The sequence below is a fragment of the Nyctereutes procyonoides genome, unplaced genomic scaffold (genome assembly GCF_905146905.1).
Source record: "Nyctereutes procyonoides isolate TBG_1078 unplaced genomic scaffold, NYPRO_anot_genome, whole genome shotgun sequence".
NCBI lineage: Eukaryota > Metazoa > Chordata > Mammalia > Carnivora > Canidae > Nyctereutes > Nyctereutes procyonoides.
In genome coordinates this window covers 32,305,281-32,332,266 of record NW_026575120.1, presented here as the reverse complement: position 1 = coordinate 32,332,266, position 26,986 = coordinate 32,305,281, and the positions used below count along the sequence as shown (strand labels likewise).

At 42.0% G+C, this 26,986-nt stretch overlaps 1 protein-coding gene across 1 annotated transcript in view; it reads left to right on the top strand.

Moving 5' to 3' along the window:
• The window catches only part of KIAA1549 (KIAA1549 ortholog), a 148,017-nt gene that overhangs the window by 94,120 nt on the left and 26,911 nt on the right, over window positions 1-26,986 (top strand). The window contains exons 13-18 of the mRNA XM_055334769.1: window positions 1,965-2,161; window positions 3,838-3,953; window positions 9,424-9,629; window positions 11,247-11,470; window positions 12,367-12,520; window positions 17,663-17,980. Coding sequence (XP_055190744.1) covers window positions 1,965-2,161; window positions 3,838-3,953; window positions 9,424-9,629; window positions 11,247-11,470; window positions 12,367-12,520; window positions 17,663-17,980 — 1,215 coding nt within the window. The remainder of the gene's footprint in view (window positions 1-1,964; window positions 2,162-3,837; window positions 3,954-9,423; window positions 9,630-11,246; window positions 11,471-12,366; window positions 12,521-17,662; window positions 17,981-26,986) is intronic.

Here is a 26,986-nt window from a genome sequence, read left to right as displayed (position 1 = left end):
TGCTCTTGTCACATAACATCATTAATTTAGAAAATACAGTCACACCAGGGCTTTGCCTTTTGTTTCCAAGCAACGCCTTTCTAAACTACATTTATAGTAAGTTTTGTCCCCCTCTGCTGGCATAAGTCATTACTGCCAACTACTTTCCTTTTCACTGACTTTTAGACTTGCAGTGCTAAAAAGACCTTCGAGATCACAAATGTAGGTTATTGGTGTTGTCACTCATTTGGCATAAAATTAACATATATATGACAAAACCTTTTGTTTCTGCATAGCACATTGTCTAAAATAACTCCTTACATTGGTTTGGCCTTTGTCTTTGACTGATGGACTTTCTTTAGGGGTGGAATATGGCCTAGGGGCTTTCTTTGGTTGTGTATTTGGCCTTCCTACCAAATTGTCCCTTGGGACAATTATTGAAATGCGGTTTAGTTTCCTATACTCTTCAAGCTCAAATTAATGACACATGATATCCCCCCACCCACCCCAACACTTTTTTAGTGTCACACCACAAAGGGTGCCTCACCTTTATTGCCCATAGTTCTGTATATTTCTGTGTTACATGGACCTGGAAGCTGAGGTCTGGACTCTGTGGTGACAGGTTCAGGGGGTCTTGGTTGAGGGTTTGGTGTTGCTGCCAGGTGCTCAGGTAGGACTTCTGTGTCCACCAGTGTGAGAGGTGGACTTTTTCAAAGACCCCTTTCTGCTTCCTCTTTGCATCCCTGTTACTTCCATTGGTCCCTCCTTCCTGGAAATTTTCTATCCCCTTGCCTTCTATTACATTGAACTTGGCAAATTCTTTTCTTTGAAGTCACCTATTTTTTGCTTTTCCTCCTTTGAGCCCCAAACTATTAGATGTTCCCCAACATTTTATCCACAGACTCTGTTTTCATCTTGAAAAATGTCAGGAGAAAAAAAAAAAATCTCAGGTCCCCTACCTGTCATCTTCTATATAGATTCTCTCAAAGTCCTGTCTCCAGCCTGGAATTTCCCCCACGCCATTGTCCTCCGTGTCCAGCAACACGGGGCTACTCTCCTTTGGAGCTTTTCCTGCCATCTCAAACTCAGCATGTCTAAATTGAAACCTGTCTTTTTATCTCCTCAGGTTACCATTCTTTCGTGATGAATGTCCCTTCCACTGTTCAGGATGCCTGCCTGTATAAGTCATTCAAGTCATCACTGGCTGCTTTCCCTCCTTTGCCTCTTGTGTCTATTTTTGGCTTCCAGATCCTTCAGCCTAGTCTCTAGAACTATTCATTCCTTCCCATTTTCATTGCTAGGATTTGGGGCTCAGGCTTTCATTATTGCTTGCATGGGTATTGTTGGCCCTTTTACATCTCTTTGTGTCCTGTTTTCTTGGATTTTAGAAATCTGCCTCTTCAGAAATACTTGGTGGTTTCCTGCTCCAGAAACTGACATTTGTTGTTAGCCAGCCTTCTCTCCCTCCCCACATTCTGACCCTTCTAGGGCACCTGATGTGATCTCTTCCCAGCCCTCAAGTGTTTCCTGGTGCCTGACATGATCTAGAACATTCTCTGTGTAGCTGCCCCTTTTCATTTCCCAGTTCTGTCTGCCTTGTGAGTCCTGGCTCAAGTCTTCATTTCTCTGTAAAGAGTGTCTCGCTCGTGCCGATCCCTCTGGAACTGCATAGTCGTGATCATGCTACTGTGATGGTGAGTCAGGTATCGTCTTGTGATGTCTTTTATATTATGGTCTAGCCATTTGATCCTGTACTCTTCTTTAATCTTTCAGAAGTATCTGTCTTTTCTGCAAACTCTAGGTATAAAAGGTGCTGTGCACACAGTTGACATTTTAGAGATGCTTGTTGAATTAGAATGGTGAGATAGCAAACACGATCTCGGGTCAGAAGTTGGCACTCAGTGATCTTGCCAGCTCTCATGATCCCTTTTTACAGTCCTCAGATTTCAGATGGACTGTCTCACTTGTATGTGTGTGTGTTTTAGTTGCAGATCCCTAGTGTGAAGGGCTTTGATTTTGCTAAGCAGCATCTGGGTCAGCACAATAAAGACGACATATTGATTATTCATGAGCCAGCACCACTGCCGGGACCTGTGAAGGACCACACCACGCCTTCTGAAAATGGAGATGTGCCGAGCCCGAAGGCAAAGATCCCTTCTAAGAATGTCCGTCACAGAGGAAGGTTCTTATCGGTCTTTCAGTATTGTTCTCTATCACAGAGCATGTTTCCCTTTTCAGTTTGTCAGTTTCCAGTATCAGAAGAACTGATGGTGAGTATTCCCTGGGTCTACAGCCCAAGAGACTGGCAACTGCTTGTCCAAAGTCAACAAACCCAAGGGCTCCGAGTCCGCTCCAGTAGACTACCAGAGGAGGCCAGATGCTTTGGTGGTTCCCCCTGACAATTATTAGGTATTGCCTAGCTCGAGTGTGTATTCTGGGGTGATCATTCTGGGCCCTCTGGAGATGATAGCAGAAGTAATGTATAGAGAGTGCATGACACATAATACACGCTCAGCCAGTATAGTGGCTTTGCCCTTGCTGTTATGCTAGCGTCTGGCTATGACTTCGTTGCTTTGTCTGCAGGTGACTTTCATCACATCCTTTTTTTCTTTGCTTGCTTTTCCTCTGGCTGTCTGTGTTGTCACCCTCGTTAGCATGTTTCCTTGGACTCAGCCCCGCTCCTCCCTGCCCAGCTCCCCATTCCCAATGTATTTCCATTCCTCCTGTCAAAGAAAAGTACACGAAGGACTGTGTATTAAAACCCACCTGGAAGTCCCCATCACCCTCTGATCCTGGGAGAAGGGCTGTAGCTTGGTCAAAGTTCAGAATCAGGCTTTATGCAGCTGACTTTAGATCTCAGCACAATCACACGAGGGTATGGAAGCCTCAAATTATCAGCCTTCCTTTGAGCTTTGAACTCCAAATCTTGATTCCCTGCGAAGAGAGAAGAAATGTGTGATCATACCAACATTTGAAACGCTGTCACAATTTCTGACTTACCAGAAAACCTACCCCGGGGGTTCTGGCCTAGTTTTAACAATTGAATGGATGTTACACCATGATCTTTACAAAAGAAAATGAATTATGTAGAGAGATGTTATTTGCTTAATCATCTTGCAGGCTAAGAATAAATCAAATCATTAAAGACTTGAATATGTTAGTATAATTTTGCCAAGGTTTTTTTTTTTTTTCCTCTCCCTTGGTTATCTCATCCTCAACATTTAGACATAACATTTCAATAGTCTGCATTGTTAATGTAGGACTGTAGCATCCCTCAGGAGCACAAAGAGAAGGGGTGCTAACCTGTTAATGATTCTCATTAGCCTAGTGCGGCCTGGTGCTGTGTCACCTGGTTTTTTATATATAGACTCAAAGCTCAGGGGTGATTGTTGCTTTTGTGTTGTAAGTATAGGTGTCTCCCAGAGCTGTGGGATTCTGTGGGGTGACTGTAGGACCACCCTGGGTTCCTAGGAATTCTGCAGTCCCAGTTGACCTGGAACCAGGCCTGAACTCCACATCTTCTCATATAGCCTCTGCCAGACCCAGACTAGAATCCAGGGCCCTGGTAACCATCCTCCAGGGACCGTCCTCCAGAAGGGCACTTAGCTTCCTAGCATTTGTTGGAATGCAGCCTATTAAGCCATATAAGCCATGTTATACTGTCTCCTAGAGGGGACCATGTGCTGTCAATGTGTTCCTTGAAGATGATTTTGTAGACTTTCTCATTTCTGTCTGTTTAACCTGGAAGCCTGACTTCTACATTGAAATTAATGTGACCTCTCCCCCCTACCCTGCCCCCACTGAGACCAGGTCCTTTCTTTCTTTTTCCTAATGTTTGCATTTGTTTTGTGACTGCAGAGTTTCTCCCTCGGATGCTGACTCTACTGTAAGTGAGGAGTCCAGTGAGAGGGATGCAGGAGACAAGACGCCAGGAGCGGTGAACGATGGCCCATCCCACAGAGCCCCACAGAGCGGTCTGTGACTCTTCTCATTCTCCACGTTAAACATAGTTAATTATGAGATTCCAATAGGATAAGACTTTACGCTACTTCAAATGTTAAACATTAAAAAAAAATCTGCAGTGGAATATTCATCATCCATATGGTGAATTTCTCAGCATCGACTGTCACCATCTAATATGTTGTACTGGTGTCTGTGTTGAGGCAGGAGATTATGCTAGAAGTTAGGGATTCACTCAAATATGTTTTGAGGTTAATAGCGACATTCCATTCTAGTTTAGAGTCCTAATGGTTTTCCTCCCTGAAGAAGGAGGAATCAAAGTAAAACCAGAGTCTCAAGAACTGCCTCTGGAACTTAGTGACCTTCTGAGGATCCAATTCTAGATTTTTTCTCAGCTGTCACTGCCAGAAAGTCGTTTATCATGGGTGAGCAAATGCATTGTGTTTGGTCCTTTTCCTACATCACTGTTCCCGCAGGTACTTCAGTGTGATTGAATCGTGTAGCATACTTGTATCTGTAGTCAGTGGCTTTCAAGGCCAGGTCTGAAACAAACTTCATGTCCATCCCAAAGGGCTTTACTGTGGAGCTCATGCTCTCTATATGTGTTGCTGAAGCGAGCACAAGCTCATGCTCTCTGATAAAACTAAGCCCATAGGTCTAACTAGACTTAGAGGCATTTTTTGGTGTGATGGCAAGGTAGTTTGGATTTAGTTTAATAGGTTCTGTTAAATGAATGTGCAACTACAGCTCTTGTATTTGCTGGCGTTTTATTTATATTTCAGGAGTGTTTCGGTAATGCAAAGAAAAGTGGGATGCCTCAGGATATTATTTTTAATAGTAATTTTTATACTTAAACATTTGTCATCACAAATTTATTTGTTTGAAATGCAGTACAGAATGAACCATATTCTATAAACGAACGGAATCTAGCTGGAAGCCAGAGGGCCTGATCTATCACTTTCATGCTTGTGACCTTGCAAGTCCCTTAGCCTTTGGGGCTTCTGTGGGACTAAAACTAGCTCATTTTTGAAATTCCTTCCAGCTCTTTTTTGATGTTAAAGAAAATCCCTTTAGAATACGGGAAGAGTTTTTTCTTTGGATCCAGTTTCACAGAATCTTAGAAGTTATTTAGCACCATGGTAACAGGTGCTCTGTTTCAGATAGACTGGACTAAAATCTAATTTTGATCCCAGCAAGGAAATATTTGGGGGGGGGGCGGGGAAGGATCAGCTCTGGAGTTTCTCAGTTTCTGTTTATTGCTTATCTGAGAAAACCTTTCTTTTAGTTCCTACATTTAACCCCTGACAGTATATTCTGCATGGCTAACAAAAATAAAAAATCACTATCAACATATATTCAGAATCCAGGTAGTAAAGCATGTCAGGTGTGGGGCTGAGTTGCCTGTGGAAGGAGGCAAGTGTACCAGATGTTCTTGTGAGTTCTAGAAGCTTAACTGCTGCTGTTATGATTTGGAGAGACACCATAATCTCTATGTTATTTTCATGTTTTAGGAAGAGGATTTTCTCACTCTACATATCAATTCACTTAGAAGATTTTATTTGTTTCTTGAAGGCTGCCATGAAGGCATTTTAGCTTACATAGAACTTAGTTGAATACCCTATAGAAAAGATTGCGTTTTTAATCATAGCTTTTGAATTATTTTGTAAATCATGTAAAAATCCTTCTTTTGTGGCAAGTCATAGTTGCTTGAGAACCATTTGGTCCCATCCTCCATGTTGCCTTGGGACCAGTGTTCTCTCTCACACAGCAGGTGGCATAGCCACTGGGTCCCTTCCAACTCCTTGGCGAGGTGCTCTGTGGCTGTCACAAGTCATCTGACATATTCAGGACCCACATTGCAGTGATAGCTGATGAAAGAGTATTGTTTTGGTTTTGGTCTATTAGAGGTTGTGCTTTATTCTTGGAAGGTGGCTAAACCATGTCGCATATATGACTATCCACGGACCATTATGAGGTTATCAACTCAGATTGTCACTGTGTTTGGTTATCGAGGTTTGAGAATAAGTCATATTGCTACCATGGGCTCCCATGTAAAGTTGTGAAGAGCGAGATGAGATAGGGCAATGATGTACCTTCCTCAAGTAAAGGCAGTGGCACTCAGGCTGTTATGTCTGTGGTGTCCTTGCGTAATTTCCATTCCCCCTCCTTTGTCATCAGGAATCCACCCAGTAGGTAAGGGCTACGAAACGTGTGTGCAAGGGTGTGATTTTTGAGTAGTTGGAACATCATTAATGAGAGTTCCACAAATTCCGAATTCTAGAATGGAATTATAGAGGTCTCAGTTGGAACTAAGCTGACATCTACTTTGGCAAGTGCTAAAGAGTTTGCAAAGTGGGGGTGCCTGGGTGGCTTAGTCGGCTAAGCATCCAACTCTTGATTTTGGCTCAGGTGGTGATCTCAGAGTCCTGGGATTGAGCATCGCAGCAGGCTCCATGCTTAGTAGGGAATCTGCTTGAAGATTCTTTTCCTCTGCCTCTTTCCATTTGCTCTCTCTCTCAAATAAATCAATAAATCTTAAAAATAAAAACACCCAGGAGCACCTGGGTGGCTTAGTTGGTTAAGCATCTGCCTTCGGCTCAGGTCATGATCCCGGAGTCCTGGTATCGAGGCCCACTTTGGGCTCCCTGCTGAGCAAGGAGTCTACTTCTCCCTCTGCTCCTTCCCCACTCATGCTCTCTCTCACTTGCTCACTCTTGAAAAAATAAGTAAAAAATCTTTAAAAAAAAGGAGTTTTCAAAGCAAATTGATAATTTTAGTGAGATTGCAGGGCAGCTGTTTTGACTACCTGTAACATCTAAGTTTTTCAGGTATAATCGTGGAGCACTCATGAAATGATTGAGGTTATAAATTAGAATTCTTTGCATTATGGCAGATTCCCAGAGGCTTTTTGAGGTAACATTTTATAAACTTAGTCCAGGTCATTTAGTCCTGCCTTCAGCAAATGTTTGCTCAGAGCCTATGTTGGGGGAGGTGCCAGAACAGGATGAAGACAGAAAGAGAAATGGGATCCTTTCCTCACAGGATATAAACGGGGGCCACGGGCCTTAGTGATAATGCACTTGGACTATATTCACCTATAGATAATGAAATTAGTATTTAAGAGTATTCTGTTGCTTCAGCATTTTAACAGTGCATATTTTCCTACCCTCTGCCATTCTGCATTGTTGATGTTATCCTATACTCTATCATGACAATTTTTTTGTTTTGTTTTGTAATATTGGAATAGAAATGGGTTTTAATCCAGAGTCTCTAATTGACCTCAAGGAAGATGCACACAGATTAATCTCTCTGTATACAGTTGTACTTTCCAGTGGTTATTATTGTCCAGGTCATTTTTAAAAATTATGCAATATGTAGCAAACAATAAAAATAACCCAGATATCTATACATAGAGATATATAGATATGTATCTCTCTATATATTTTAGAATTATGCATATTAGAATGGTTGGGTTCTGAGTAGTGTAGAAGCTTGAGGATTGGGATGCCTGGGTGGCGCAGCCGTTGGGCGCCTGCCTTCAGCTCATGTCATGATCCCGAGATTCGGGATCGAATCCCGCATCGGGCTCCCTGTTAGGAGCCTGCTTCTCCCTCTGCCTGTGTCTTTGCCTCTCTCTCTCTCTCAGAGTGTGTCTCTCATGAGTAAATAAATAAATCTTTAAAAAAAAAAAAAAGAAGCTTGAGGATTTCCTGGGCTTCTCCTGCTTCTGTGATTGCACTTGGTGAATTACAGAGTGACGAGCCATGACCAAGTTGGGGGCCGGAATGGGGCACAGACTGGAGCTGGTCACAGGCCTGCAGCTCCTAGGTACCCAGGCAGGCAGATAGCACTGTGGGGGGGGGGGTGCATGTTCTTTCTTTGTCATCTGTGTGCCCTGGAGGAAATCAGATGCACCCTCCTGGAGGAAAAAATTGTCTCACCTTTAAGTGTCAGTAGCTTAATGGGCCCCCCTTTGTGACATTTGTTGCTATGTTATAAGTTTGGGTTAGCCAGGCTTGGCTATCTGGTGAAGCTAATTACCTCCTTTTAGGCATTGTGCCTGCAATTTGAGTAGCTGCCACTGGATGAATGGTGGTGCCTGGCTGTGCTTGTGTTGCACAAATACGCTCCCTCTGGGCCCAGGGCAAGGAAAGAAAGCCCCAAATAGCCTGAATCCAGACAACTATGCCTCCTTGCTAAGAGAAGCGTCCTTCATTCACAGTTCTGTAAAGCATTTCTAATCTTATAGGGTAATGAATGAATATAATTCACGTGGAGAGGAAGTGCAAAGACTTATATACACTAATGTGCATGCATTCCTTACGAAAATAGCCGCTACTATTTCTTACTGTTTGGCTCAGTTCTATCTTGTTTTACATCAAGGAGAAACCTCTATATTTTCACTTGTGCTCAAGCTTTCCAACTTCACGCTTTTGTTTAAAAACAGATTCCACATGCTCTCCTTCTCATGGCCTCTTGGTCATTTATTTTAAAGCAGTGTCCAGAGCATTCAGAGGGCGACTGTGGCTTATCAGAGGGAGCACTTCCAAGTAGCTCTGTTGTGCTATCTCCATCTCTTCAGCCCTTCTGCATCTTTCTCTTTGCCTTTCTTTTTCCTTCAGAGATTTTATTTATTTTTTGAGAGCGCAACGGTGAGCGAGCACATAAGCAAGGGGAGCAACAGAGACAAGAGGGCTATGTACCCACTGAGCAGGGAGTCCGACATGAGGCTTGATCCTGGGACCCCAGGATCATGACCCAAGCTGAAGGCAGATGTCCAACCAACTGAGCTACCCAGGAACCCCCTAATTTTGCCTTTTTAAAACTAAAGCTTACTGGGATTATTTCTACTATAAAAGTCATACTCATTAGAGAAAATCCTCACATGAAAAAATGCAAGAAATTGAAGACCATCACCCATTATACCAAGATCCAGTCTCTTTTCTTTTTTGAAGTTCTGATTACTTTTCTAAAAAGTTCAAGGTACAGTAAAATATACATGCCTTACAGTTTCCCCCTTTGATAATTTTTCAGGGTACTTACTACTCTTCTTTTTTTAAAGTAGGAACGAATGCCCTGCAGGCAGCAGCTTTTTCTTCTCGTGGCTCTTCAGCTTAGCTTTCTTTCTGCATCAGAACCGAAAGGCCAGATGTGTTCAGGGCAAAGCAGCACGTGCCTGCATGTCCACACTCCCCTCCATCTTCTCCCTTTTCACCAGTATAATTGTATTGGTGACTAAATGTCTCTCTCTCTAAATGAGCACAGAAATTCAGATCTGCTGTCAGTGTTTCTCTCAAAGTTGTATAAGTCGGGTAGTGACACACTGAGTGGCTCCTGCCCTTTCCTTTCCCTTCCTGAAGACTTTTAACCCCCTTTAACCAAAACAGGGCAAGTTTGGGCACCAAGTAGTATAATGACCAATTATTTGCTATTTCTTTAGGATGGCTTTATTTATTTAGGCTTTTGCTTTTCCTTCTGCTTCAGGGCCACCGCTGCCCAGTTCAGGCAATGAGCAGCACTCGTCAGCCTCCATCTTCGAGCATGTGGACAGGCTCTCCCGGTCCTCGGAGGCCAGCCGACGGGTTCCCAATAAGATTCAGCTGATCGCCATGCAGCCCATCCCCGCACCTCCAGTTCAGCACCCTGTATTGGCCGACCGGGTGGCAGAAACCAACAAAATTAACAAAGAGGTATTTGTTCTTTTTAAAAAGTACATTTATTTTTTTAAAAAGTCACATTCTGCTCTGATAAGTGCTTAAAAACAGATGGAAATTTTGGTGTCGGGAAGTTACTAAAGGTAGGAGCTGCTGACAAGTATCTTCATTTTAAATATTAAATGTAGCTTTTGTTTAGCTCGATACTATTCACGGATGCTGTCAGGCATATTGGCAGATGTACGGAGAGGGAGTTAACATAGCAAACCCAAGACTGCTATCCTTCAGAAGTCCTGTTGTGGCCCTTGGCTGGGGTTTGGGAACTTACGTTTCTGAAACATTCCCATTGTTCCTAGACTGTTGATGCAAACAGTATGACTTATCTGAACATCTCTTTTCCTTCTGGGACTCTGGAATTTTGGTACAGGCTAGGCAGAGGGGGCCTGTTGGACTAGCCCCGGTATGAATCCTGGGCATTGCATCTCTCATGGGCTCCCCTGGTGGACAACATGTCACATGCGTTGTCACAATTCATTGCTGGAAGAATTAGGCACGTTCTGTGTGACTCTCCTGGGAAAGGTCTTCTAGAAGCTGGCACCTGCTTTCCTCTAGACTTTATCCCATGTGCCATTTCCTGTTGCTTTTGATTTGCATTCTTGGGCTGTAATAGATGAGACTAATTCCTGAGTCCTTTGAGTTTTCCTGATGAACCTTTGAACCTGGGGTGGTCTTAGGACCACTGTAGACTTTGTGATCTCTGATAGATCCACTCTGGCCCTAAGGATCTAGTAATATGTAGTAAAATCCTATTCCAGTGAATCCAGGAAGAGTGAGTTAGATCTGCTTCTCCCCTAAGATTTTGGAAACCAGAAGGCCAAGCCGGGTCACCATTAACTTGAACTTGAGAGATTTGACCTGGGCTGGATGATGAGTGGAGTGAAGGCCATTTAGGATTGTGCATAAGGCAGCTTCATGCCTGTCCATTTCCTGCCTCTAAGAAATACCTGCTAGTGTTGTGAGTTCTGCTGGGGTGAAGTAGTAAGAAACTGGTACAGTTGCAACCCCCTGCCCACTTTGTAGGTGATCCTTGAAGTCAATCATCTTACAGAAGTCCTGTCAAGAGTTCTTAGGGTTTTTCCTCTCCATACCTCTTTGTCTTCTTTCTAGGAATGTGTGCTATGGGTTTAGGATGGTGTGCGTGCTCTCTGTTCACCAGTGCTGGGGAGCCCCAGCCCTGCACAGCCCCAGTCCTAACCTAGACCTGTCTCCATCAGTCCCGTGTGGCCTGTGCCTCTGTGCCTGCCATGTGTAAGCACCCCAAAGTGGATTCTCCATCTGGCAGACAGAAAGAAGAAAATGTGCTCACCAGGCCTGTGATAGCATACATCTTCATGTTTTTCTTTAACTCTCTTTTTAAAATATGGTATTTGATGCAAACATAGGCTATGGGACCCAACTCCCCGGGGTGATGGGGCCTCCATGTGTGGGTGTGGCTGGCAGTGTCACACCCTTTGGGGCCTCAGAAGCCTGGGATGGCGGTCTGGGGGAAAAGAACGCCTGCAGGAAGGCCTTCCCAAGATGCTATCTCTGCGTGGGGGCCAGAAGCCTTCGGGAACATGCCATGTGTCTCCCCTCTCTTCCCTGGCCACACAGATCCAGACGGCGCTGCGGCACAAGTCCGAGATTGAGCACCATCGGAACAAGATCCGTCTCCGTGCCAAGCGCCGCGGGCACTACGAGTTCCCAGTGGTGGACGACCTGTCCTCGGGTGACACGCGCGAACGGCACCGCGTGTACCGCAGGGCTCAGATGCAGATCGACAAGATCCTGGACCCCACGGCCAGTGTGCCCTCGGTGTTCATAGAGCCTAGGAAGAGGTGGGCATCCCCAGCAGGGCTCCCCGAGGTTTGCCTGTGGAGCCCCTGTGGCTTTGCTCCTTCACTGGCCTGCCTGTCCAATGGCCTCAGAACCCTGTCCCTGGATTTTCTCTGCCTCCTTGAAGTCAGCTAGTTGGAAATGGCAGTCACCCTTCCTTTCTCAGGTGGTCCTCTCCTCCCCCTCTCCCAGTACCTTTTCCTCCTCTGCACATGCACCCAGGTCGGTTCTGGGTCCAGGTCCATTTCTTGTCCCATAGCTGCCCTCAGAGTCTTGGGCTCTTGGTCTTCTAGACCCCTACCCCCCAAGGCACATGCATTTTCTCTAATCATTGTTCTCATTTATGTCTTGCTCTGTTCATCACCTATAATGGCTTTGGTTACCTGCCATGTGGAACCCGTGTTCCTATAACAGGTGGTGGGGGGACCCGGGCTCTGCATTCTGGCTACTTTTTCGCCATCCAGCAGTGTAGACAACGTCTCTCCAAACATTCATCTGCTTCCTGTTTCTCAGGATGGTGGAGTCTGCACCTCACACCCTCTCCCCACATCCCTCCCCTCTGCAGATCCTGCTTATTCTGCAAGACCCAGTTCATTCACCGTATAGCCAGCCACATCATTAGCTTGCATTGACCTTCCCCTTTTCTGAATGCCTGGGAAAATCATGGTTCTAGGTTACCTTATATGATTCTCTATTGTTCCATGAGTTTAACATGCTCAGGTAGACTATGGCGTCCTTATAGCAGAGTCTGTGTCTTACACATTGTTTATATCCTGTGAGGTCTTTACTACAGTGGCCAGCATATCCCAGATGCTCAGAAAATACTTGAGTGTTTAGTTAATAAGTTACTGGAAGATTTGTTTCCTATGAAGATAACCTTTTCTTTTTCCCCTGGAAGCTCCAGGATAAAACGGTCTCCCAAACCACGCCGGAAACACCAGGTCAACGGCTGCCCGGGAGATGCTGAGAAGGATAGACTCATTACCACAGACAGTGATGGCACTTACAAAAGGCCCCCCGGTGTCCATAACTCTGCCTACATTGGTTGCCCAGTATGTAATGCTGCCTCTTGTTTCTGAAATCAGGGTGGGGTGACTCTCAGGGAAAGGAGGATGGACAGTGGTGGCTATAGCCCTGTGTGGTGGCATTGCCAGATGACTGGTGCTCCAGGGCCAGCTAGGCCGTGAGGCATGGGACGTGGCGGGGCTAGTGGGCTGCCCCTTTGAGGGGAGATGGGAGTCACAGAGACCAGTGGGCTGCTGAGTGAGCCCCCTGGGAAATGCAACTCTTGTCTCTGTCCTTTCTGTATGTAGGCCCTGTTTTCTTATGTTTCGGAATGGGCATTCCTTGAAGTTAACTGGAAAACAGAAGGGTTTTTGTTTGTTTTTTTGTTTGTTTTTTATCTTCCCCTGGTCAGAGAGTTGTTTGGGTTTCTTGGTAATAGGAGGGATATTTACTGGAGTGCTAAGAAGATATTTGATTTGTGTGTGTATGTGTGTATATATATAATTTTAATGGAAGAAAAAGCTTAATGGAAATTAAGAAATACAGAATTAAATATTTTTGTTTTCAAACTGAAAGAGGCACACTCCGAATTGCTTAAAGTGTTAAAGGCAGACACTGATAGCATGAACACACACATACACAGACCTCATTGAGTAGGGAAGAAAGGGCTAGCCTCTCCAAGAGTCTGTGAGAAATACAGTCACAAAGACACCCCAAGACAGAGCAGGAATGCCAGATGTGGCTAACTTCAGCAGTGCCAGGACACACAGTGGACACCTGTAGCCTTGTGCAGGATGCAGTCCTGGCTCGTTGCACAAAACCCCTTCCTCCTTCCGGAGACACACTTACAGAGAGGCATCCTTGTTTAGGGAGAAATTAGCGAGAAAAGAAAAAAACCCAACAACATCCTTGGAGAAGGGGTTTGTGATGTCCATGATCACTTTGGATAGTGCTTGTGCAGTCAGCCATTGTCTGCTAATTACACAAATAACTAACCCTGAAAGTTGTGAAACCTAATTACACAAATATGTCAAACACCACACTGACACTGGGGCTATCACTGAATCATGATCATCTGGAAAAAAAAAAAAAAAACAGACTTCCTTGGCAACCTTGTGTATTTCTAGTATCTGTAAAGACTGGGTAAGCCTGCTTGTCAGGATTGGTGCAGTCCCAGAGGGTTGCAACGTTCTACAGATTAGGCTGCTTTGCTCCTGAATGGGATGAATCGGGTCCTTTTGGAAGGCTGTGAATGAATTTCTAAAATAGGGGAGCCCGCACTGGCAGTTCTTACAGCAGATGGTGCTCTTGTACTGCTCTTGTGTTTTGGGCAGGTGGTTGTCTGGGCGACTGTGTTGCTTCGCTTTATTTGGGGAGGACAGTCCCCTTGGTTCCCCAGACTGGTCACTTGAAGCTTTGACTTTTGTCTCCCAAGGGGACTTTCAGGCCTGATGTGTGAAACCAATGAATAGAAGAAGGGGGCATTCCTCCTTCCCCCTCTCTTCCCTAGCCAGCCAGAGCTCATTCTCTTAAAGCAAATTTACACAAGTGGTGTTTCAATCCCCTCCCTTCCTTTTTTTTTTTTTTTTAAGTAGCTGTGAGTTCCATCATCTGATGCCATTGGGTCTTGTGTCTTCCCCTTACTCTCCATTTGTCTTCATTGGTAATCTGAAATCTGGCTGCCTTCAGGGGGCCCTGGATCATCTTTTCACTTTTTGCTTTTTCTCTTAGCAGCAAGCGCAGAAGTTCCTCCTTCAGCTGGTGGAAAGAAACCCTTCCCTGGAGAGCGCCACCTCAGTCAGCTGGCTTCCTTTTTCAGAGATTCCCTAAAATGAAATTTTTCTCAGATGGACTTTTTAGTTTCTGAACAAATTCTGAAACACATGCGCTCAAAGATAATGCCTTTTTGTGGAACTCACTTTTTCTTAGGTAGTATTTCATCTTGAAGATGATATGACACCTACATGTTTTTTTCTTAAATTGTACATTTTACCCTCAAAGTATCTTCTCATTGTAAGCTCTGTTTTCCTAGGGTGAAAGAAATATTCCTGGATTTCTTAGCAACTAGCATTACCATGATAATTTCAGTGTTAGGATGCTATATGGCTGTCAGGCCAAATCCGGCCAGCTACCAGTTTTTGTGAAGTTTTATTGGAACACTGTCACACCCATTCATCTGCATGTTCTCTCTGGCTGTTTTTGCTGAGTGGTAGAGTTCCCTTACAGAGCAACAGACTCTATATGACTCAGCGAGCCTAAGATTTTTTGCCATTTGGCCTTTACAGAAAAGGTTTGTCTACCGCTGATCTAATTTATCATCCAAACCTGACACCTGAGAGAATGATAGAAGGCTCTGTTAATGATTATATTGGGATTGCAGGCATTAACTGAGCTTGTCCTTGACCAACCCGTGTATCTGATCGCTCTCATAATTACCCACAAAGGATTGAAAAATAGGCATCAGAATACATCCTCTCTGATGATTGAAGGTTAAAAAAAAAAAAAAAAAAAAACCTTCCTCTGTATTTCTAAGGAATGATAGGTGGGTGCGTATCTGTACAAAGGAAGCAAATTGACTCATCATGAAATTATGATTCAGAGATTCAAGAGCGCAGAATTCAAATTCCAGTAGGGATCCTGGATAAATCTTAACTTCTGTAGACCACTATTATCCATTTGTTAAGTACCACCTATGTGTGAAACACCGTGCAGATGTTGGGATAGAGAGATGCGAACAAGACCTCTTCTTGGCTTATAAGTTGCTGGTAGCAGAGCCCACTGTATGAGGAGGCTATAAGAGGAAGAAAGAACAGGAAGTTCTGACGTCATGGCTCTGTAGCTCTTTGCCTTCTTGGCAGGATTCATGAGTCCTGCCTTCACAGCTTCAGAGCGTATTTCTCGCTATAGAAGTTGAACCATTGGAATCTCAGTTCAGGCTTTTTGTTTTGTTTTGGGTTTTTTTGTGGCCACACACTCACTTCCTTGCCATACAGTGTTCTAAAACAAAATTCAGCTGAGTAAATTTGAAGATCTGATTGGCTTTATTCAGCAGTTCATGATTCAGGCCGCATCCCACCCAGCAATCCAAGGAGCGATACAAAATGGAAGGTTTTATAGACCAAAGCAGGTAGGAGAAGAAGTTTCCTAACAAAGAATAGATTGTTTCAGGCAAGGTCACCTTTCTTTGGGGAAAGGGTGGGGGTCTGTTGTGCAGATTATTACCTCAATAGCAGTGATCAGGAATCTCCAGATTGACTAGTGGAAGGTCACATTCCTGTGAGAGGCTGGAAGTGCAAGGAAGTCTTGGTTTGTTCTCTGGGGTCAGTGACTCCATTTTGGGCTGACTGTTGCTTTCTTGCTTTCTTTTTTGTTGTTTTGAAAAACAGCTACCTAGTCATTTACTGGAACCACCTACCAGGAACATCGCTTCTGTCCTTGGAGAGACCCTGTCACTTACCAGTGGGATGTGTTCACTACACACTTTTCCTTTGCTGCACTGTGAACCGTTAGGTTCGTGACACGCTGCTGGCCATAGTCTTCCTTCTCTGCTCTCCAGGAAAACGAAGACTGGGAGAAGGGCCTGCATGTGGACCTTTTATCCACCTCTCAGGGAAAGGAACCTTGATTTCTCCCAGGGCCATGTCATAGATGGGGCCCCGAATCCTTACTTAGGATTCCTAGGTGACAGATGTCACTTAGTAGAACCTTTCCTGGGATAGCCCAGTTTTAGAGAAAAACAGCCTTCTGGGACCAAGGTGTCCCACACACGGCAGTGAGCGGGAGACCACCCACTCGCTGCTGGGAGGGGAAGAGCACCTGCCTCATCTCAGGAGGGCAGTCACTGCTCAACAACAGTCATTTCTGTAGAGGAGTAAGGGCCTGGTGATGCCAGAGCTTCAGATTCTGCCAAGAGAATCCAGAAATCTGAGTTTTAATAGGAAATTTTCAGGTTTTTTTTTTTTTTAATACTGCCTCTTTATTTTTTTTTTTAGACTACACAGGCCAAGCAAAACAGGGCTGTGGGCTGTATGTGTGGTTTGCCAGTCCGTAGTATGGTTTTATGTCTGTTTGGAGTTGAACGGCTGCTGCCCTTTAGTGTTTGACTCTGGCACGAATAATGTATCATCCATTTTATAGGACCTAATCATGTGGAAGCATTTAAGACAATTGTCTGAGAGTAAGGATGTGTCTGTGGAACAGATTTTTCTTTGTAATAGAGTCATTGATCCAAGCATCGATCCAGATAGGAATGTCTTCTTTGGCTCCTTGAGTAGAGTGATCCAACCAGCTGAGCTAAACTGTGGGCCAGAGAGCAGAGCATTTTAGATAAAAAGGTGCCTACCCTTCCTCACGAAGGGCACGGGATCACCAGCCCCTCGTGCAGAGCCCCTTTTCTTTTTCAGGGTGTCATAGAAGTACTATGATGTGCTTCCAGCACCGCTGACCCCAGGAAGGCCTCTTCTTACATTGGTTGCCTCTTTTGTCTCTTAGAGTTGACTGCATATAGATTATGACAGCACTTTGCTCATAAAGCAGTATCATGAAATGAGATTGTAAGAAACCTTAATTGTTAGTTATATCCCTGCCTCTTTGACAGTAGGTATAGAATATAATTTAAAGATTTCTTGATGACTCATGTTACCCAGAGGTAGCTCCATTTGAAAGATGTGGTTTCTGAATATACATTCTCTATTCACTACTGTAAGTTGTTGTTACAATAAGTATTAAAGTTGTTTATGCACACACAGGTGCAATATGGTGTTGACTTTGAACTTTTCTAGTGGTGTGTAGGGTGACTTTTTCTTACTATAGTCAATAGACTGCTTTAGTTTTTGGTATCTATGGAAAATTGACTTGATATTTTAGTGTATAAGACTCAAACATATTTTGGCTGCTTAGGGGAATTTAATAAAAATATATACTTGCAGGTATTGAAATGCATTTCAGATAATTGGTTGAGTTTTGCTGGACAAATGATTGTTGAATATTTTCACTTTTTTTCTTTCATCCTGGTTCAATCTCCACCTGCCACCATGACCCCTTAGCTGTCATTTAAAAAATTCTTATGGTAAACTTTTCCGACAGTGTCAGTGAAAATTGTTAAATTCCATTTTGGCCACAGAATGTTTTCAAGTCGCCACAGAAGCTCATGTCTGATCCTTGTTTGCCTTCCCTTTGCCTTGCTGTAGTCCGATCCCGACCTGCCGGCTGATGTGCAGACACCATCCTCAGCTGAGCTGGGGAGGTATCCAGGCCTACCCTTCCCAGCCTCCCAGTACATCCCGCCCCAGCCGTCGATCGAGGAGGCACGCCAGACCATGCACTCCCTCCTGGACGATGCTTTTGCTCTTGTGGCTCCTAGCAGCCAGCCTGCCAATGCTACGGTCACAGGCCCTGGGGTCCCAGCTGTCCTGCCCGTGAACAGCACCCCTTCCCGGGATGAGAGGCGAGCCACCCAGTGGGGGTCCTTCTACAGCTCTGCTCAGACGGCCAACAACCCATGTAGCGTAAGTACTGGCCTTCTAGAAAGCTCTCATGGGCCAGATGTTGGAATCTTGTTGCCTGACTCCTTCAATTGCAGAATCACTACAATAATACTGATTTCATTTGATAAGAATTGAAACTTGGCTCAGTGGCCTCAGTTTTTATTATTTTTTCCCTAAGTTTATTCTTAATGTTGGAAGCATCCTTTTATACAACTCTAATATTTTATGGGAGTCCCTTCCTGGGTTCCCTTCAGTGTCATGAAATGGAGGTGGGGTAACTGTCAAAGCATATTCTCATTGATGTATTTATAAAAGGTGCAGTTTAGAATGTACCAAATCATGAAGATTCTTTTTAGAAGGCCACTGGGACTGGAGCAGTCCATGAGGCTCCAGGATTATAGGCAGCTAGCCTATAGGCAAGCAAGGGCAACCAATTCAAATATCCTGTTTTCATCTTGGGATTTAACATTTCAGGATTTCATCTTCCTTTATTTTTTTCATATTCCATCATTCCTTCCAAATGTGCCTTCTCAAAACACGTGGAGAGAAGTAAAATTGAAAGATGTCACATTAAATACTTTTTTGCTAGGGGCACCTGGGTGGCTCAGTCAGTTAGGCATCTGCCTTCGGCTTGGATCATGAACCTGGAGTCCTGGGATTGAGCCCTGCTGCATCAGGCTCCCTGCTTAGTCTGCTTCTCCCTCTCCCTCTGCCACTCCCCCATGCTTGTGTTCTCTCTCTCTCTCTCTCTCTCTCTCTTAATTAAGTAAATAAATAAAATCTTAAAAAATATAAATAAATTCTTTGCTAATTCCAGATTAAATGATTGGATTAAAGCATTTGACTTGGAAGGAAGCTCATTAGACCGAATTTCTCAAGGAGTGTTTATATGGGGTTCTCTGATCCCATTACCCATGTTAGGGTGAAATTGGGTGATAATGAACATATGTTAAAGGAATCTTTATCACTGAAATTGGTTTGAATTTTCAAAGTATGCTGTTAGAAATAGTTTGCTTCAATAACTGCTACAGTGTGGGGAAAATACCATTGCATCTCATTATTGTTGTTTTTAATCTTCTAGCTATAAATATTAAATACTTCATGTTTGTAACTGGTAGTTTATATTCTTAAAGGAAATGGTTGATACTGAACAAACTCTTTGATAAAGGGGATGTAGCTTTAGCTGTTCTCTCAAGACAGCAGGGTTCTTTCTTATGAAAGAACCTTAAGCTTCTTTCATTTATTTATTCATCTGAGTAGATATATGGAGCACCTGGTGTGTTTGGTGTTTGCTAAGTGTCGGTACTGCAATGCACAGTACACACTCCCAACTTCTGCATTATGGCTAGGGTATGTGGAAAATTGAAGGAGTATTTTTAAAACGATGTGGTGGATGCCTTGACAGGGGGAAGGTACAGCCAGGGAGCACCTACCTGAGCTGTGAGGTGTTTGGAAGGATTTTGTAGATAAAATGACATCTGAGTAGAAGTCTGAAGGTTAATTAGTGGTTGTAGTAGAGAAACATGGCAGAAACAGAATTTAAAGTGTCCAGTACAGACTTCTTCTGGAGAGGATGGAGGAACAAGATTGGATGACTTTCCTTCCAGAAACAACTAAAACATTGGGGGGAAAAATACACACACACACACACACATATATGTAGGTTTTCACAACCTGGACATTAGGTAGCAAAAGGAAGGATTGCTGAGAAGTGAGCTGAGCTCTACATATGTCCCAATTTACTATCTTGAGAGAGTTTCTAGCTGCAGTATAGGGAGGGAGACTTCAGGCAGAGAGCACTGTTCTCTCCGAGTTGAGAGAGACAGAACTTGAGGCTGGGGAGGAAAAGATAGCTAACTTTCACACTAGACAGTACAAGAAAGCAGAGAGAATTCTAGAGATCTGCAGAGAATCTTCATCTGAGTACTAATCAGTCTAATAGTATGAGGAGACTACCCAAGAGTGAGGAAAGAACCACCGAAAAAGATGAGAGGGAACAGCCCTCAGAGCTCATTCAGGTGTGAAATAAATTCCTACCATAGAATGAATAGTGTACCTCAAAAACCAAATGTTGAAGCCTAAGCCCCCGTGTGGCTATATTGGAGCTAGGGTCTTTAAGGAGGTCACTAAGATTAAATGATCATAAGTTTGGAACTCTAATCTGATAGAACTGGTGCCTTTATAAGTAGAAGAGACACTAGAGCTCTCTCTCTGCCATGAGAGGATACAGCAGGAAAGTGGTGGCTGTCTAAGGCAGAAAGAAAGCTCTCACCATAAACAAAACCCTGCCAGAACCTTGATCTTGGGCTTTCTGGCCTATAGAACTCCAAGAAAATAAATTTCTGTTGTTTAAGCCCCCCACTCTGTGGTATTTCATTATGACAGTCCAAGCTGATTATTATAGTTACTTTCCTTCCATAGTGGAAAGCTAATTCATGGAGCACCAGTTAGATTACTCAGAAGTTAGATTACTTCAGCAGTGGGGCAAAATGAGCTCCAGATTAAAGCTTCCTTAATTCTATCCAACAAAGATAAATGCAATATATGAACCCAAACAAAGCTCAAGAATATTTATAAAAAAACAAAAATATATAGCATCCAACAAGGCAAAATTAATAATGTCTGAAATCCAATCAAAACTCACCAGATAAGTGAAGAGGCAGGAAAATCACACAAAACTAGTAGATTTTAAAGGATTTTTAAGGATTTTAAAACTAGTAGATTTTTAAGGATTTTAAAATAGTAATATTAGTGAAGTTCCATATGTTCAAGGAGCTAGAGGAAAAATTGAATGCAGTAATTAGAGGCACTGAAGACATTAAAGAATACAAATCAATTTAGAGATGAAAACTGTAATGTCTGAGATAAGATATATACTATGGGATTCGTGACAGATTAGATTTTGAAGAAGAAAAGATTAGTAAATTTGAATATATAGTAATGAAAACTATCCAACATGAAACAGAGTAAGTAGACTGACAAAATGAATAGAGCTTAGTGAGCTGGGGACAACTTCAAGTGGACTAATATACATGTAATATGAATTCCCAGAAGAAGGGAGGGAGAGTTAGAAAAAGTAATAAAAGAAATAATGGCCAAAAAATTTCCAAATTTGACAGAAACGGTAAATCTGCAGATTGACAAATCTTGATGACCCCGTATGCATAACAAACATGAAGAAAATTATATCAAAAAATATAATCAAACTGCTCAAAATAAGTGATAAAGATTTTGAAATTATCCAGAGAAAAAGAAGACGTTATAATGTAGTGGAACAAAGGTGAGGATGACAACAAAATTCTAATTGTCCAGAAAACAGTGAAATAAATCTTTAAAGTACTGAAGGAAAAAACTGTCAGTTCTCCAGCAGCTTAAAATAACTTTCAAAAACTTTTTCATACAAACAAAAGCTGAAAGAGTGTATCACTGGCAGACTTACATTTTAAGAAATGTTATGGGATATTCTTTGGGGACTAGTAAAATGATGCTAGATAGAGATGTAGATCTACATAAATGAGTAAAAATGTAAATGTAAATACATGGGTAATTAAAACTTTCTCTTTATTTACGTTTTTTTAAAAAGATAATTGGCAAAAATAAAAATAAAAAGATAATTGGCTATTTAAGGCAAAAGGATGACAGTTTATTGTGGAGTTTATAACATATATAAGAGTAAAATGTATGAAAACACAATAGCACAAAAGGCTAAGAGAGGAGAAATACAAGTGCACTGTTTTGATGTTTGTATACCATGCATGAAATAGAATAATAGTACTTGACAATAGACTGTGATGAGTGAAAAATACAGAGTATAAACTCTATAGCAACCACTAAAAAAAAACAAAAACAGTAATAGCTAATAACTAACAAAAGAGAAAAATGAAATAATAAAAAATACTCAGTCTTGGGGGCCGTGGATGATTGAGTCAGTTAAGCATCTGACTCTGAATTTCGGCTCAGGTCATGATATCCAGATTGAGCCTGGTGTTGGGCTCCATGCTCAGTGTGGAATCTGCTTGAGATTGTCTTTCCTCCTCTGCTTCTGCCCCTCTTTGGCATGTGTATTCTGTCTTTCTTAATCAATCAATCAATCAATCAATCAATCAATTAATCAAATCTTTAAAAAAAAATAGTTTGCAGTCCAAAAGAAGGCAGGAAAAAAAGAAAAGGGGAACAAAGAACAGATGGAACAAAAGGAAAACAATTTAAATGGTAGATTTAAATTCAGCCCTATCAATAATCACATTAAATATGAATGGTCTAAATATTACTATTACAGGGAAGAGATTATCAGATGGGATAAAACTCAAGATCGAATGATCTGTTGCCTATAAGACACATTAAATATAAACCCACAAATATGGGATCCCTGGGTGGCGCAGCGGTTTGGCACCTGCCTTTGGCTCAGGGCGTGATCCTGGAGACCCGGGATCGAATCCCATATCGGGCTCCCGGTGCATGGAGCCTGCTTCTCCCTCTGCTTGTGTCTCTGCCTCTCTCTCTCTCTCTCTTTCTGTGTGACTATCATAAATAAATAAATTAAATAAAAAGAAATTTAAACCCACAAATAGGTTAAAAGTGTGGAGAAAGAAAAAGTATGGAGAAAAATAAACCATGTTAACACTAATCACAAGAAACTAGAGTGGTTATATTAATATTAGCCAAAATGATCTCATAGCAAAGAGTATTAAGCAGAGGACCATTTCATAATAATACATTGGTCAATTCACCAAGAAGACCTAAAATCCTAAATGTTTATGTGCCTATGACAAGAGTATCAAAATACGTGAAATAAAAACTGATAAAACTGCCTGCAGAAATAAATAAAGCCACAGTTATAGGTGGCTACACTTCTCTTTCAAAAGTTGATAGAATGAGTATATAGAAAATCATTAAGGTAGAGAAAACTTGAACAAGTCTTGAATTAATACTGATTATGAGCTTGAACTAATTGACATTTATAAAGTGCTTTACCCAAGAGGAGCAGAAAGAATGTACATTCTTTTGGTACTTGGATGATGAGGAGTAAAGAGTACACTTACGAGGAGTGCACTGAGTAATGTATAGAATTATTGAATCACTATATTGTACACCTGAAACTAATATAACACTTTGTGTTAACTATACTGGAATTAAATTTTAAAAATTAATTTTAAAAAAGAGTACATGGGACTCTTTTTACTCTCATTTACCAAGACACCATATTCTGGGCTATAAATCTAATCTCAGTAAATTGAACAAGTTTCATATTATTAAACAATCCCCATGAAAAATGGGAAAGGATTTGAATACAAATGTTACCAAGGAAGAAATACAGATAATAAGCAGACAAATACAAAAAATCGGGAGATGGAGAGATGTTCAACCTCGTTAGTCATTAGTGAAGTGCAATAAATCATAATGAGATACCCCTATATGCCAATTAGAATGAACAACTGAAACTTTTATAAACTGTTCCTAAGAATGTAAAATAGCACAACCTATTGAAAAACAGTTTGACAATCTCTTAAAAAAAATTAAGCCTCTGCCTCCGTTATGACCCAGTCATTGTATTCTGAAATATTTACTGAGGAAAAGTGAAAGCGTATGTACTGACAAAGACTTGTACATTGTAACAGCTTTATTTGTAGTAGACTCAGATTAGAAACAACCCAGACTGCACATCAATATGCAAATCGATAAATGAAAATTATACTGTATTTTTACAGTGTTACTCGGTAATAAAAAGGAATGAATTATTTATACATGTGACAACATGGTTGGGTCTCAGAATAGTTATGTTGAGAGAAAGAAGCCACCCCTCCAACCAAAAAAAAGTGCATATTGTATGATTCCACTTATATGTAATTCTAGAAAATGCAAACTAATCTATAGTGACAGAAAGCAGATCAGTGGTTGCCTAGGGATGGAGTGAATTTGGTAAAGGGTGTGGGACAGAGGGCTTACAAAGGGGCACCAGGAAACTTGGGTGATAATGGAAATGTTTATTGTCTGGTTTATGAGCATGGTTTGTGGATACCAACATTTGCCAAAACTTAACATTTTGTATACTTTAATATGTGTGGTTCATTGTATGTCAATTATAATGAAATAAAGCTGTTAAAATTATTGTCCCAAAACATTCTTAACGGTGAAATTAGTTCTGGTTGACTTGTTAAAAAGGGAGAACTGAGTGGTGAGACATGAGGCAGGAGAGAAAAAGAAGAAGCTGACAGGAATAGAGCTGAGACCTCATCCTGAGACCTCATGGCTGGACACTGAAGAGTTTTGAGCAGTCTAAAGACATAATTCATTGTGCCTTTTTGACAGATTGCTCTCATTGTAGGCTGGAAAATGGTTTGTCAGAGTGCAAGACCAGAAGCAGGGAGACATTTAGGAAGCTGTCATAGTAATCTTTGGTGAGTGATGTTGACAGCCCCAACCAGCATGATGCAGTGAATGGATTCAAGAGGAAGAATCTCTATGGCTTCACGGTGTTTAATTGCTGATGGCACTGACCCAGTCCAGTGGGAGAGTTTGGTGATACAGGAAAGGGGATCCGAGTAATGACGGAGGAGGTATCTTTAGAAACAAGGGGATGTATTTCTTCCAGTTTAATAGCAGGAGGGGGAAGGAGTTGGGTGCAGATGCAGTCCTGTTTGTAGTAGGTGGCAGAAAGTGGAGGGGCCTTCCATCTCATTGTGGCTTCAGTGTTCACAGTGGAGAAAGCAGAGTTATTTATTGAGAATGAAGGAAGTGTGGCAGGGCAAGAGGTGTGAGGGAGAGCAGAGGTTGTACTTACTGATTGTAGAGAATGAAAGACAACTGCTTAGGAACATAGGAATAATTACTTAGCAGCATTGTAGCCCCTGTTGAGATTGACTATCATGAAATTACAGTGGGACAAATTAAAATCTGTAGTTTTGTTGATGAGCATTCAGATACCCAAATGGAGACCGGGAGACAGTGGGCGGTTGAATTGATCCAGGAGTAGTTGGGCTTTGTCAGGCAAATGTGTTGAAAGGACAGTGGACAAGAGATGTGCTGATTAGAGGGTGCAGTTGAAAGGGTGGTAGACCATACACTGAAGGGCAAGGTCAAGGATTTGGAGTCCATTAAACATGCTGCAGCTTTGTAGATTCTTCTCTCTAATCCTCTGCATTGGAGCCCCCATCATCTCTCACCACCATTGCAGGAGCTTCCTGATTGTCCGTCTGCCCCTGGTCTTGAATGCAGGTTGTCAGAGTGGGTGGCTGGCATGTAAAATACCATTATTGGTGTTGAGCAGGCTGGGAAGCAGAGAGGCTGACGTAGGAGATGCCTCCTATGGAGGATGGGGGTGCTTGGCACAAAGAGGGAGACCTTCAGTAGCCGTTTGACTTAGTGTTGAGTTTTGCAAAGCAGAGTTCTCATCTAACTTTCTACGTGACCTCGTTTGCTGCTGGCATCTGTATGTTACTTCTCACTGCTCCTAATGCTTTTTAAATTGTTCTGTGAAGAAATCTGTAGCCATCTTAATTTCCCCTCTCCTGGTAAGGGATGTACGTACCCTACCTGCTAGGAAGCGTAAATAATTCTGGACACTCAGCCAGTTTTTCGGAATCATTTTCCCCCCTGAATAGCCAGTGTCCATTTTATCTTCAGATTCAGCTTTTCATTCACTTCAGGGAAACATCCTTTTATATCTGAAATAATCTTCTTATTCTCTTCTATTTATTGGAGTCAAAGATACCAATTATCTTCGTGTTGGCTCATCTTTGGTTTCTATATCTATCCTTTTATTCTCTAATGACTTTAGCTACTTTGTCCTGGTTTCTCTGCCTTCTTTATAATTATCATGGGCCTTTTTCTCTGTGGCAGTTGATTCGATTTTTAAGCCATATCTATTCTTTTCCCTGCTAGTTGATTTCTTAGAGTCATAATGGCATTGTTTCAGTCCTCACATCATTTCTACCAATAATCTGGTCCCAATTATTTCAGTTCTGTGATCTCTCATTTCCATTGATTCTGTTGTTTTATCATCTCATCTTTGAACTTAAAAAGGAATTGCTATTCATATTTACCATTATGCAGCCATAATCCTTCATCCTTTGGCTACTACTTTTCTCAGTTTATGTCAGGAATCTGCTCCATTCTTCCTTGTTTGGTTTCTGCTGATGAATTTCAGCAATAATTTTTGACTGATTTGTGTTACTATTTTTCTTATTTGTTCATTGTTCATAGGTTTTAGAAATGAGCAGTTCCATGATAATGCCTTAATCCAAATTCCAATCAATAGCAAGATTTTTATAAACACTCTTACTGCGTGGTTTTCTCATCATCAACCTTTGATGTTACCCTTATATGTTTTGATGATAATAGCAGTTTAATCTAGTGGAAAATCAGAAGCATTGGCTCTATCTGTGCATATCTAATATAATTTTATCATGTTCTGAAATTGGCTGTAAATTACTATTTGTTGCCAGGAGGAACCTGATCATCCTTTATTCCCTTCTTCTGACTACAGTAAAAACTACAAAAATGTAGATTTCAAGCTATCACCAGTTACCACATGAACATTTGTGTACCATCTAATGACATTTTTACTCTTTTTTTTTTTTTTTGCCAGTGTGATAGTTTTAGTTATGCATCGGTGAGTAGGCCACTTCATAGGTGGTATTTCTGTATCCCTGAGTAAAGTTAACCTCCCTGGAACAGTCTGCTAAGTACCAAGTGTGGATGCCTGAACCAGGACATTTTCGGTATAGCACACCTATCGCAGACTCCACCAACGATTTAACATGACTGTCTTGCTCTGTTGACCTGTTTTATACTAAATAGAAGGAAGAGATGCATTAAAATGAGATTTTTATTTGACATTACTAGTTGAAACCTTAAAATTCTATTTTCTTGCCCAAACTTTTATATGAATGTGGCCCACTTAAAGTAAACACCTGTCATTATGTCTGTGATTTTTTTTTCTTAAATCCTTTTCATTGGGGCATGCAGTATCTGGAAAAATCACTTCGTTTTTCTGATTATAGTAGAGTTGAAATGCCTAGTTAAATG